The sequence below is a fragment of the Pogoniulus pusillus genome, chromosome 4, assembly GCF_015220805.1.
Source record: "Pogoniulus pusillus isolate bPogPus1 chromosome 4, bPogPus1.pri, whole genome shotgun sequence".
Classification (NCBI taxonomy): domain Eukaryota; kingdom Metazoa; phylum Chordata; class Aves; order Piciformes; family Lybiidae; genus Pogoniulus; species Pogoniulus pusillus.
Window position 1 is genome coordinate 9,447,269 of NC_087267.1, and position 12,340 is coordinate 9,459,608.

Sequence of the window (12,340 nt, forward strand, 5' to 3'; positions counted from 1 at the left end):
AGCATCCATGAATCTGCAGACTCTTTTGGTGCCTAGACACTTAGTCACTAGCAGTACAAACAGTCTGCACTGCTGTCAGGAACCAAGTACTTACCCCTGCTCAGCTCCTAAATTGAAGCAGACTAGGTTAATGCTTATTTGCTCTTGTTCTGAACAGCAGAAGCAAAGGTCCTAAATCTTATCTACAGTCACTTAATCTAAGTGTCTGTCAAATGTTCTTGGAACTTGAACTAATTGCAACACTTATTTGAAAACATTGGCCCTGAACATTTGTAGGAGTGCAGCTGCAGCCTCCTGAGAGGCATGGAATCCAAAATGCAGTTAAACAGGCTCCTCACAGTGTCTGAAATGTTTTCAACACTTACTGAGCTTTAAATAAAACTTGCTGTGTTTTTCCCTAGCCATATACAGGGCTCATTTTTAAGCCTTTGTTCCAAAATTGGTACATGCCAGAGAAGGCCATCTTAATACAAAATCCACTGATGTAAATTAAGGTTTGTTTTTCTTTTTCTTTTCCATTGCTTTCAGTGTGCTGTGGATCCAGTCCTAGATGATAACTAAAATTATCTCAACAGCATTATAAAGTCAGTGCAGCTAGCTCCATACACCCCTGCCACTCTTGTTTTCCTCCCCTCTTCACCCTTTGTTGCATGGCTCACACTCTCACCTCAAGCTGAGCAGCTGAGTGCAAGTTAATCTAAAAAGAATTTGGGTTCAGAAATTTCTTTGATGCATTTTCTCCACCCTCATTTCAGCCTGTACTTGAGGCCATTAAGTCTAGATGATCTCAGATGGCTAAAGACAAACTTTTCAACTTTTTGAAATTGCTGCACTAGGATTGGCCTGATGAATGTTTTTAGGCAGAGCTTTTACTATTCCTGCCTGTTATTCTTCATCAGCATTGTTGTTGCTGCTCAGGTCTTCAGATTCCTGCCCCTCACCCTTCCTCACAGACCTGCAAGGCTGCTGGTGAGCCCATTTGCAGCCCTCTCCCTGAGGCCCACGGTGGTCTTCTGTGGCACAGTGAATCCAGTGTACACCTGAGAGATACAGGAGAGGAAATGTAGAGCAATTGCTGTCCAAAATGCATTTGCCAGCACTGCCTCACTTCCTTCCTTCCTTCCTGCTGCTGCCTGTAAATGGCAACTGGAGCTGCCAGTTGAAGGGGTCTGGTGCCAGCACCCAGAAACAGCTGTTAGCTGTGCTTCAGCTCCAGCATTAGCGTGACATATTCGGAAATGATGCCACAATGCAAATGCCCTTTTCACTGCATGACACTGCACTAAAACTCTGAAGAAAAGCTTTTGAAAATGAGGAGCATGAGAGACTGAAGCAGCAGCAGTGCCCGGACTGTGAGTCCTGTGCTTTGACGTTAGGGGGCAGGACACCACTAGGTTATACCCTGCACGAGGTTGTGCTCCTCATTGTAAGCAAGGCAGGGAAAGCAAGAGTCCCTTTTAAAAATCTCCAGGGTTTTCCAGAGTATTATGACGGCAATAAAACATTTAAATAAGAGTTTTACTTTCACTTACATGAATTACTGGCATGAGCACTGTTTGAGGTGCACCTATACACTCTTGAAATGACTTTTTTACTAGTTTCTTCCTGGATCATAATTAAACAGGAATGCAACCATTTATGGTGATGAAGCCTCAGAATCTACACACTGTAGCCCAGTATGTTTCAGAGTACAGGAACACTCTTCCTCGTTTACTCCAGGTGAATATTTCTGCCCTTTCTTTCAAGCAGGGGTCTGTGCAATCATTCACACCATCTCCAGTGGAGTATCATTCCTCGGGGCTGTTATCCAACTCCCCAGTGCTGTCGGGGAGTTACAGCAGCGGCATCTCTTCGCTCAGCCGATGTAGCACGTCGGAGACGTCAGGCTTTGAAAGCCAAGGCAGCGAATCAACAGTGACTGTCCCAAACTACAGTGTTTCTGAGGAGCCTGTGAGAAAAGAAAGCAAAACCCCACCGCCTTACAGCGTGTATGAGCGGACTTTGAAGCGCCCTGTTCCTCTACCTCACAGCCTCTCCATCCCACCCGCCACGGACCCACCAGCACTGCCACCCAAGCCGCAGCTTGTCCGGCCAAACAACCTGGAAAACAGCAACAGGAGGACTGAGCAGGTTCCCCGGCCCAGGCCTCTGCCCCGCAAAGTCTCTCAGCTATGAGAAGCCCCTTTTGTATTTAATTGCAACTGATTCTTTACTGTTTAAGAAATAGGATCTTTTAAAAATGGTGAAAGACAATTAGTTTAAGCACTTAAATCCTTCACCCACCTTTTTTTCTTTTGAGTAAATTCGAAATGCTTTTTTAATGTTATGTTGCACATTTGAAACAGAATTACTAATTTAGGTTGCAAGGTATTGCAGGAAGCGTGAACGAGAGAGCTTTTGTTGTTAATTTTATGGTGATAAATACTGATAAATGCTTTTTTTTTTTCATACTTTATTTAAAAAAAAATAAATCTGAAACCCTACAACTCTCATCAGTTAGCAAAATGCCTCTTACAAAATGCAGATGATACCAACTGGATCTTTACTACTAGAGATAAATTGCACGCTTTCTGACAAAGTAGTCTGTAGACTAGGATGTTTCTGCAAGTAGGCTGAAAGTTGTTTCTCTTATCTGATGAACAGTTTGGTCATTTCCTACGTCTGTGAAAAAAATGGAGATATAAATGCAAGTTACACTGCAGAGAACTGTTGTAAGAATGTGGTTTGGGTTTTTTGAAACATGTGCTTGGTTTAAGTTATTTTTAAGATTGGAAAATACCTGCATTTCATATGCAGCATACAGCACCAGTCTGGTGAACCTTGATTTTGTGCCATTGATGTATTACTATACCTGACACATCCTTTTCTTTTTGAGGTGCAATTTACTTTTGTTCTTCCAGTTAATGTTGGTGGGTGTGGGGGTGTTACAGTTTTTTGTTTTCTGTTGTTCTTAAGCTAGCAGTTTGCTACTGGAGGCTCTCTGCTGATTTTGAACATATGCCCTAAAATACAGTCTGTGTTTGAAATAGGTACAAATGAATTGTTAGTTTAACTTGCCTACAGGAATCAGTACTGACTAGTACCAAGGCAACAGACGAAATGAACAAAGATTTGAAAATATCATTTGCTAGCTATCAATCAATTAATTGTGCAATGTGCATTAACAATTCTGTTTAAAAAAGCAGCAAAACTTTCAGACAGTCTTTGGATGTGTATGTACCGGTGGAGTCAGGTTTTGGATTTGCTTTTTAGTTTGAGTTCATCACCATCATCTTTACTGTAGGAAAATGGTGTTGGCCTTAGGTTGTATTTTACTGACTGGCACCCGAAGCGCTTTGGAAAGCTAATGCCAAGCTGTAGGAATGTGGAGGGGGAAAAATGCACCTTCTGTATGTACTTTTTGTATTCTCTTTTCTTTTACTGACTGTTTTAACATGTGCTTGGGGAACAAATGTATGAACTGCAATTTAAATCATGCTGTCAAAAAATATTCTCCCTCTTTTGTTGGGAAGCTCATGTTGATTTTAGCTGTGCTTGATTTGTTGATAGCTTAACTGGAAGAAAGTGACCACTTTTTTATATTCTCTCAATTAAACCTTCAGCAGCTACAGGCTGTTGACAGTAGTTATAGAGGTTTTCTATAATAAATGTTCAAGTATTTTTGTACATAATTGGTAAATTTTAATAAGGAGTGTACCATTATGTGAAAAAGAAGCAAACAGTTGTGTATGCAGTAAGATTGTTATAATTATGCCAAATACTTTATGTATGGAAAAAAGAATATTTGTAAATATGTGCTTTTAACAATAATTCTGCATATTGACTTTACAATTTTGAATGTCAGAAAAAAAAATAATATATGTTTAAATATTTATGTTTTAGTGAAAGTATTCATAACTTGAAAAGGAACATACGAATTTTAGCTTTGTATCTTGCTGATTTCAAAGTCTGAAATTCCTTGAACTAGCTCTTGCTTTCTACTATAACATTTTTGTGTCTGTAACCACATCATAAAAGATGTAGAAGGCTACATATTTATGCTGATATGAAGAAGTAATGCCTGAGATTTAAATAAGGTGTCACAAGTAAGATAACAAAGCTGCTTTGATTTTATTTTGTTTTTCCACCCCTCTGTAGTTAGACTTTGTTGATTAGTGCTTCAGCACAGTGTGAATCAGTGTTATTTGCTCCTGAAGCCTCTAGTGTTTTTTTCCTTCTCTGGCAGTGAGTGGAGTTGATGACTTTATCATTTGTGTGCATTACTGAAGTCAGCCTTGCCGCAGAACATTTCACAAAGTTTCTGTTTACCTAGACACTCATATTGGTTGCTGCATAATGTTAATATGGAATAAAAGGACTTGATTAATCCTTACAGTACATCTTGTTTTCTACAGAGATTATAATTCAGTTTGTCACAGAATTAAAGTTCTGACTCCTTGTCTTGCTAAATTGAGCTTTGTTTCTGTCAAAAAATTCCTGATGGATCTAGTTTTCTCCCTGTTTAGATCCACAATTGCTTTGTGAGACAATGTGGAGAGTACTGACCTGCTCTTCTGAACAAGTGATGAATGTAAAATTTACTAGGGGAGTTCCTTGTAAATTAACCTGCATGAATGCTCTGTTTTTATAACCATGACATCAAGAATACTCTGAATGATAGCAGATGGTGTAAAATTGACAGAGTACTCTCAAACTGAGCTGACACATTTTCTGCTTAGGCAGTTTTGAGAAATTGATTCTGTAGATCAGCTTTTCAACCTGATTTCCCATTAAAAAAATGTACTATGAAATTTTGTTATGTATGTTGCAACACCTAGAGCTTGAAAACCTAATGTAAATAAAGGTCTTGTTTGAATTTTATGTATTACTCATAAATGTAGTTTTATCACTCTGTGTACAGCAGTGAGTAATTCAGAAGCTCATACTAGGAGGACCTGTGAGAACGTGTTGCTGTTACTACTCAACATCTTGAATGCTGGCCAACATACACGTAATAGGTGAGATGATCTTGTATGCAGATACTGTGTTTAAGATGCTGGTACCTCTGGGATGGCACAGAGGCAACTTCAGACTCAGATGGCTGGCTCCAAAGTGATGCAATTCAAACTGGTTCTCATGGTAGGCTAATACAATACTTTGTAGTGTGTGTGAACTCCAGTATCATGATGTCTCAGGGCAGATAGGTCATAGCCAGTGGCCTCTGCCCAGAAAGAAGCACAAAGGTGAAGTCACCCTTTGATGAAAGTTTCAAGGTAGTGCAGGTATGATCCTGGTCACATGGAAAAGAGTGTGGCTACATGTAAACCTTCTGTATGGAAGTGGTACCTTGCCCTCCTGCCTAACCATTCTTGTTCACAGATTGTCCAGCAGCATCTGCAAAAAGCAAAGTGACAGCACAAAAATTACCAATAGTGAAGGGTCAGTGACTGAGGCACAAATTATGAAAAGCATCTTGTTTTAACTGTGGTCAGCAAGGCCTATAACAGCATTTTATTGGTAACACTGCTGCTGACCAACATCGCTCTTTGCTCCAGAGCTCTGTTGGTAGTTGCATTTTCCTACAATGATCCGATGATCCAGGTATAGCCTTAACATATGTTCACCAAAGAATAAAGCCCCATCTGCTGGGACTGTGAAAGAGTGTTCATCACTGAAGCCCATGAGAATCTGACCTTGAATCAAATTCTGTAGGAGAAAGCCCTCTCCATATTAATTTAATTTGTCTTTATCTTCTCTTTGTCATTTTAATTCAGATTTTGACATACATTTAATTTAAGAATCTAGGATGATTGGTTACTTTGGGTCACATTACCAAAAAACCCTTATGATTAAAAGGCTAAAATATGCAAGCCTTAGGAATATGAAAGGATGGTATAGTATGTATCCTGCTCTAGGTGAACCTGCTGTTGTAGATTAGATTATTTCCAGAGGTCCTTTCAAAACTCTCTCAGTCTGCCAAAGGTTTACAGCTGCATACCCTATGCATGCACTGAGTATATGGATGAAGTAACTCTTCCTGGATAGTTTTGTTTGTTGGTTGTTGTTTTCTTTTCTCCTTTTTTTAGTTTAACTGCTCAGTAAGTTAATTGGTGTGCTTATAACAACAAGCTGATGATTTTGCAGACTTCAGTGGAGATTGAGCTTATGACGTGAGCCTTACAGGCTAGACAAACTCCTAGGTTGGAACTTGTGTGAAAGACACAGTTAATAGTTCCTCTCTAATTGGCCAGTGATGGGTTTGTATTTATTTCAGGAAGACTGTCTTAGAAGAAGGAAAAAGAAGGTGGCCAAAAAAAGGCAGGCAGGCAAACCCCTTGATGGCTAGATAATTAATCCAAGTGCATTTTCACCAAACCAGGCAAAATAGTAGGGGCTGAAACTGAAGCATCAGATATAATTTTAAGCTGTCATAGAGCATGATTTTATACCAACTTAACTGTTGGTTGAGCTGAAGGGAGGCCAAAGGACAGATGCATGTCTTCATTAAATACAGGTTATTTGATTTTGCAAAGGCTTTGGGATTGTTTTTTACCCTTTGCTATGGCTCATCAGAGGACAGGTAATACTGACTGCCATCAGGTGCAAGGGCAAAGAGTTTGTCAATTGTAAACCTCTGCAAAACATTAAAAATAGTTCCCTGGCTTTGCTAAACAGTGTTTTGCAGTGTAGTGCATTTTGCAATAAATGCCTCAGTAGTTTAGGTGGTAAATCCATGTTCAAATTTCATAAGAAGTAATTGCTGAAATTTTGGTTATATGTTTAAGCATTTTACATCATTGATTTGCCTATTGGTAGTAGACCTATTAATGCATTTTAGATCGTTCAGCTTCCTGAGACGTTGTTTTGCAGAAGAATTCTCTGCATTACCTTCTTGCTTATTTATGAGAGTGCTATTGCTGCTGTCTTTCCTTGACTTCACCCAATTTCCATGAACTATTTCTCTTGTTTTTTTTTTGAAAGAAAACCTGTCAGTAACGAGCTGCTTCAGCCTTTCCCATGGGGAATACTTCAGAAGAGCAGCCTGAAGGGGATGCCCCACAGACATACGTCTACTCCCAGGGGCAAGTTCACAAGGGCCTATCATAACAAAAGCACCTATGGAGCACCTGTAAGGAGTTCATGTTCACAGACATAGGGACAGCTCAAGGACTGGGACTAAACTAATTTACTAAAACAAAAAGGTGAGCTGTAAGTAATATCCTGCAGGGTCTAAGCTTTGCTTAAGGGTGAAACTCAGTCCCAGCACACCCTATAAGTGGGGATCTTTTTGCCTTGTTTACTGAGCCTTTCACCAAAAAATGTCAGGTAAATAATTTTTTAGTTTGTTTTTTTTTTTCTTTCTTAAAGAGGGTTGCTGAGCATGGGATAGGGGGAAATGAACTACTCCTGTACAAGGAACAGAGAAGTGCTGAATCCATACTTTAAGATGCCTTGAGAGACCATTGCTTTGGGTCTTTGGGCTGGCTGCTATTCAAGGGATGTATCTTACGCAGTGATTTGTCCTTATACTCTGAATACTCTCTGGTGGAGTCAAAGCAAAGAGCTGTGCAGAGCCAGCTGCCTGCACTCTTTGAACTCCTCTGCCAGTCCCATTTTTACCATCTGTTGCAAGAGAAAGGTTTGCTGCAGGTGTGCTGTCTGGAGCAGAGCGTGCTGCAGCCTAACCACTGTGCTTGTTTTTGAGATACGCAGTTGACCTTTGCAAATATGGTGCTGCAATAAATCCAAGGGTGTGATAAAGTACCCAATAAAATGAATGCAAAGGTTCATACAAATGTTTTTAGAAACTGACATGTGTCCAAGAGGAGTTGAGTGAAAGCAGCTGGTATATAATGAATTTAGTTCCACCTGAAGAAAATTAGAGTCTAACACCATGATACACTTTACAATGAACAAAACACATCAATAAACTCTGCTTGATTGTCTTTTTTTCCCCTTTTCTTTCCCAGCTAGTGCATTAGGAGATGAAGCAAGAAATATTACTGTGCTGTGCTCTTTTTAGGCCATTAAGTGTAGCAAAGGAAGATTGTGCACACTGGACAGAGGCTTTTTATGTTACCAAGGAGAGCTTTCCTGCGTCTGCAGTGGCCCCTCCAAGTTGAGTCTCAGAACTGAAGCACATCCTGTCAATACCCCTAAAGCTATAATTCAGTGGAGTTTTTATAGCTGTAAAATCTGAGCTGCATGATGATAAGCAAAATCAAAGTAAGTCATAACCTGACCGTGCAGACAGGGTCTGTAGGGGAGCAAGGAGGGAGAAGAGAGAAAGTTGTTTTTCAGGTCATAAACCTCTTATTTTGACTTCTGGAATATTTGCTACTTTATGAGAAGTGCTGGATTTTTACCATATTTTTACTGTTTTTTTTCCCTTCTGTGTGATAAAGCTTGCAAGTACTTTTCTCTCTTACAGGTTTGAATTATGCTAGTCATCTTGTACCTAGACAGGATGGGCTTTATTGTGGTCAGTACTATGTGAGAGTGTTACATGAGCTCTCAACTCAAGGTGGTCATGCTCAGGAAGTTTTCTAACTAGCCCTGGATCCCAAACCTCCAAAGGGTAAAGGCCAGTTCTAAATTATTAATTTACTACTTGCTTGAATATAGTTACAAAAATAGCTTCTCAACTCTAGAAAAGAGCCAACAGTGCTCCAGGGAGCATATTCCTTTATGAATGAAGCCAAGCCTCCAAGCACCTCCAATATTTGATGTAACACCTTAAAAAGATCTGAATGAGAGAAGATGGCCACTGAGAGACAGAGGTTCACATGTTGGTCTTCAAAAGTTGTATTTGATTCCTGTTCCTTTTCTGCCCATGCACAAATTTGCAGGGATGAAGGGAGCAAGAATCATTTTGCAAAATCACAGAATGGTTGAGGCTGTCAGGAACCTTAGGAGATCATCTGGTTCAAATCCCTGCTCAAGCAGGCCTACCTAGGGCCAGCTGTCCAGGACTTCTGAACATCTCTGAGGACAAAGACTCTACAGCCTCTTTGGGCAACCTGTAGCCAGTGCTTGGTCACCTCAGTGTTAAATATATATATATATATGTATCAGAGAGAACCTATCATGTTTCAGTTTGTGCTCATTGCCTCTTGACCTGTCACTGGGTGTCACTGAACAGAGCCTGGTTCTGCATTCTGCACCCCCACTTTGGGTATTTATATACATTGGGTGAGATCCCTCCTGAGACTTTACTTCAGGCTGAATGGTCTCAGCTCTCTCAGCCTTTCCTCATGAGACATATGTCTTACAGTCTTTTAATCATCATGGCCCTTCAGTGAACTTCCTCCTGTATGTTGATGTCTCTTTTGTCACGATTTTTCCATGTTAAGTCTTGTAATCACAAGATGGATTTAGACAGAAGTCTTGGCAACAGTGTCCTCTTTCAGAATTAATCCCAAGGTGAACCTGTGGTGGTCATACCTGCTGATCTTACTGGTGGCTGTGTAACTGACATGGGTGAGGGGAGATGAGTTATCAGGGAGAAGATACATGGGTGAAGCATGGCTTCCAAAGCTAGTTCAATGGACCTGGGTGTATCAGCTCTGGTGGAGCAACAGGAGTGTTGTGAGGAACTCCACAGCCTGGTCACTTGCTGCTGTCCACTCATGTCCATGCACAGGGACAAAAACTGGCCAAGCTCCACCTTGCTGTGTGAAGTGTGCTTGTGCATGCACCCTGGACACATCAAGGTATGGGCAGAGACATGCACCACAGCGTGCTGCCCTCTCTTATTTGGTGTTCTTACTGCTGCAGCAGTGATGTACTTGTGATGAGTATCATGACTAGCTGTCATGGTCTTATCTGCAATAAGTCTGAAGCACTGTGAAGAACACAGAAACAGTTAAAATGTCAAATTGTAAAATATAATTGCTACTTGTTGTTCTTACCAACCCTATCCTTATTTTGCTCGAGAACTAGGAAACTTAGCAGATTTAGCAAACTCTCTTAGCCTTTTCTGGTTCAGTGCTATTTTTGTTAAAGACATCATCAGCCCATCTTGCAAGTGAAGCTTTCAGCAGTTGTGCTAGATGAAACCAAGCACAGCTTGAATGACAGGTCTTCAATACTGTGTTGGCTCATTAAAGAAATTTGTATTCCACACTGAGCTGAAGGAAAGGGACTGACCTGGGAGAGTGTGAGCAGGCATTAAACCTCAGAAGCAGCAGCAGAAATGACAGCAGATGGCAGGGTCAGCTCATTAACTGCATTTATCTAATTGATGCCTTACTACATACTGTCAGGTAACAATAAAAAAAATATCATTTGTCAGAAATTCCACCTGGTCATAATTGATCATCATTAATAAATCTGTTCCAGAACAGGTTGCCAAAATCTCATCTATGGTTGTGTAACTCAAACTAATTTGCAAATGACAACTGCCAAGATGAGTTGCTTTGGTTGAGTGATGAAAGGAGCCAAAGGAGCCAAAGCTGTGGCTACTGTTGGCAGAACAGAAAGATGTTTTGTGAGGGTTTGCTGGCCTGATAAAACATCTGGCTAATTTGCTGGTTTGGCCCTTCTCTGGTGGCTTGTGTGTTGCGGAACACAAGGATGCACACTTGAAAACATTAGAAACACTGCTTATAGATAAGTTAATAAATACTGCTGGTAGATGAACCTGAATCAGCTCTGAAAAACTCAGATTTCTACCTTGGTCTCTAAAGAAAATGGCAATAGACAGGAATCTGCTTTTGAAAATAAAATATGTTGTTTAAACCAGATTACTAATTTGTCCCTTAAATAATACTGAATCATTTCAAACAATAAGTGAACCTTTTATGGACTCACCCATGCTGTACTTGGTGAAGAAATACCCTGCTCCTCTACCCTAGCAAGCAAGCTTTGCCTGGCTCCCTGTTTTTATTTTGAATAGCTGATTTAAAACCTGTGCTCTGAAATGCATTCAAGTGCTTGCTGTATGATAATATCTCATAGGCAAGAAAACATCTTGTCATGCTGTCCTTGTACAAAATATTTAGCAGCAATATAAGCGAAATAATAATGACAGAGTTTAGTCTTTTTAATCTAGCTGCTGAATCCTCAGCCTGGGTGTGATGTAGTCAGCAGCACCTTGCAAAGAGTACTGCTACAGTTGGTTTTATTTTTATCTTGAGACAAACTGCTGTGGCTCCTCTTCAGGTCTTCTGTAGGTCTTACACTGTGCTCACTGCCCGGAGAGCAATGTATTGACAAGGTGACACAGCAGACAGGGGAAGAATGAGTGATCTGCCTTACCTGCTTTGCCTGCATTTAAGTGCCTATTAAAAGATGCTTTGTGTAGCACAGCCAGAACAGCTCAATGCAAGCAAAAGGGCAGACACCCATCCTTAAGCATGGCTCCTAGTGGGAATTCATGGCACAGCAGAGCCAGAAAATAGATGAATAAACAACAGATCACAATAACTGTAACATTGATTCTATAGGTGATGCTGGTTCTGTGTGATCAGGTTAAGTTATGTATATTGCTGTATAAGTTCTCAACACCCAAAGAAAAATGTTGTATATAATATTCAGATAAAAAAGGATGTTAAATTGTTAAAAAAATGATATGTTTTTGCACAAATAGGTTGTGAAGGGGCTCTAGTTTCTGATTTTTTCTAAATGTGCTTGAAATCATCGGCAGAGACTGGTGGTGGATAACGAAGATGTTAAGAATGTGTTGAAGAGTAGTATACAATAGTTTTAACGACTTTTTGAAATTAGGTAAGCAAAACTACTTTCCCAGTGTTTGTATTCTCACTTCTTGCATTGGTTTGTCTCTTCAGACTAAAGACTTTTAAATTTAGTGGTTGATCAGTAAGATGGTTTTTTAGTGGGTTCATGCATTAGGGAATTCAGAATAACCACTCATTTATTTGCATAATTAGAATTCTTTATACAATTGGAACAAAAGTATTTAAACTCCAAGACTGGGGCACTAACATATTTTTGCTTTAGGCAGACTGCAACCTACATAATTTTCTTTAAGTTCTTTCCTCTATGATCAGTGTGTCTAATAGGAGTATGAAAAATGTACATACTTCTGTACATACTCAGAGTGAAAGAGGAAGCTCTTTAAACCATTTACAATGTGACAGTTCAAAGGCAATCATCTTCAATAGAGTAATCTTAAAATGCTCTGGCGTGGTGGTGAATTGAAGCATAAAATTGCAAATTTTACGTAGTCATGTTTTATTTCTGCAGTGTGGTTTGAAATCAAGTGGTGCCAGACATTAGAACTTCAAGAAATTGTTTTCAATATACTGCATGCAATTAAAAAAAGGAGCAAATTAATGAATTTGTATACTTTCCAAGCTGCCAGAAAGAATTTAGAGCGACATGGCATGCTAAAATTTTG

The 12,340-nt window shown here is 39.9% G+C and overlaps 1 protein-coding gene across 8 annotated transcripts in view; it reads left to right on the forward strand.

Annotated features, from left to right (window-relative positions):
• Positions 1-4,860, forward strand: part of DOCK4 (dedicator of cytokinesis 4) — a 281,325-nt gene extending 276,465 nt beyond the window's left edge. For 5 of the 8 annotated variants that reach the window (XM_064142114.1, XM_064142118.1, XM_064142117.1 and 2 more), the window contains one exon: positions 1,747-4,860. In XM_064142114.1, the coding sequence (XP_063998184.1) occupies positions 1,747-2,175 (429 nt within the window). In that variant the 3' untranslated portion in view covers positions 2,176-4,860. The remainder of the gene's footprint in view (positions 1-1,746) is intronic. The other 3 variants (XM_064142115.1, XM_064142119.1, XM_064142120.1) reach the window with 1 other exon arrangement.
• Positions 4,861-12,340: the final 7,480 nt, after the last annotated feature.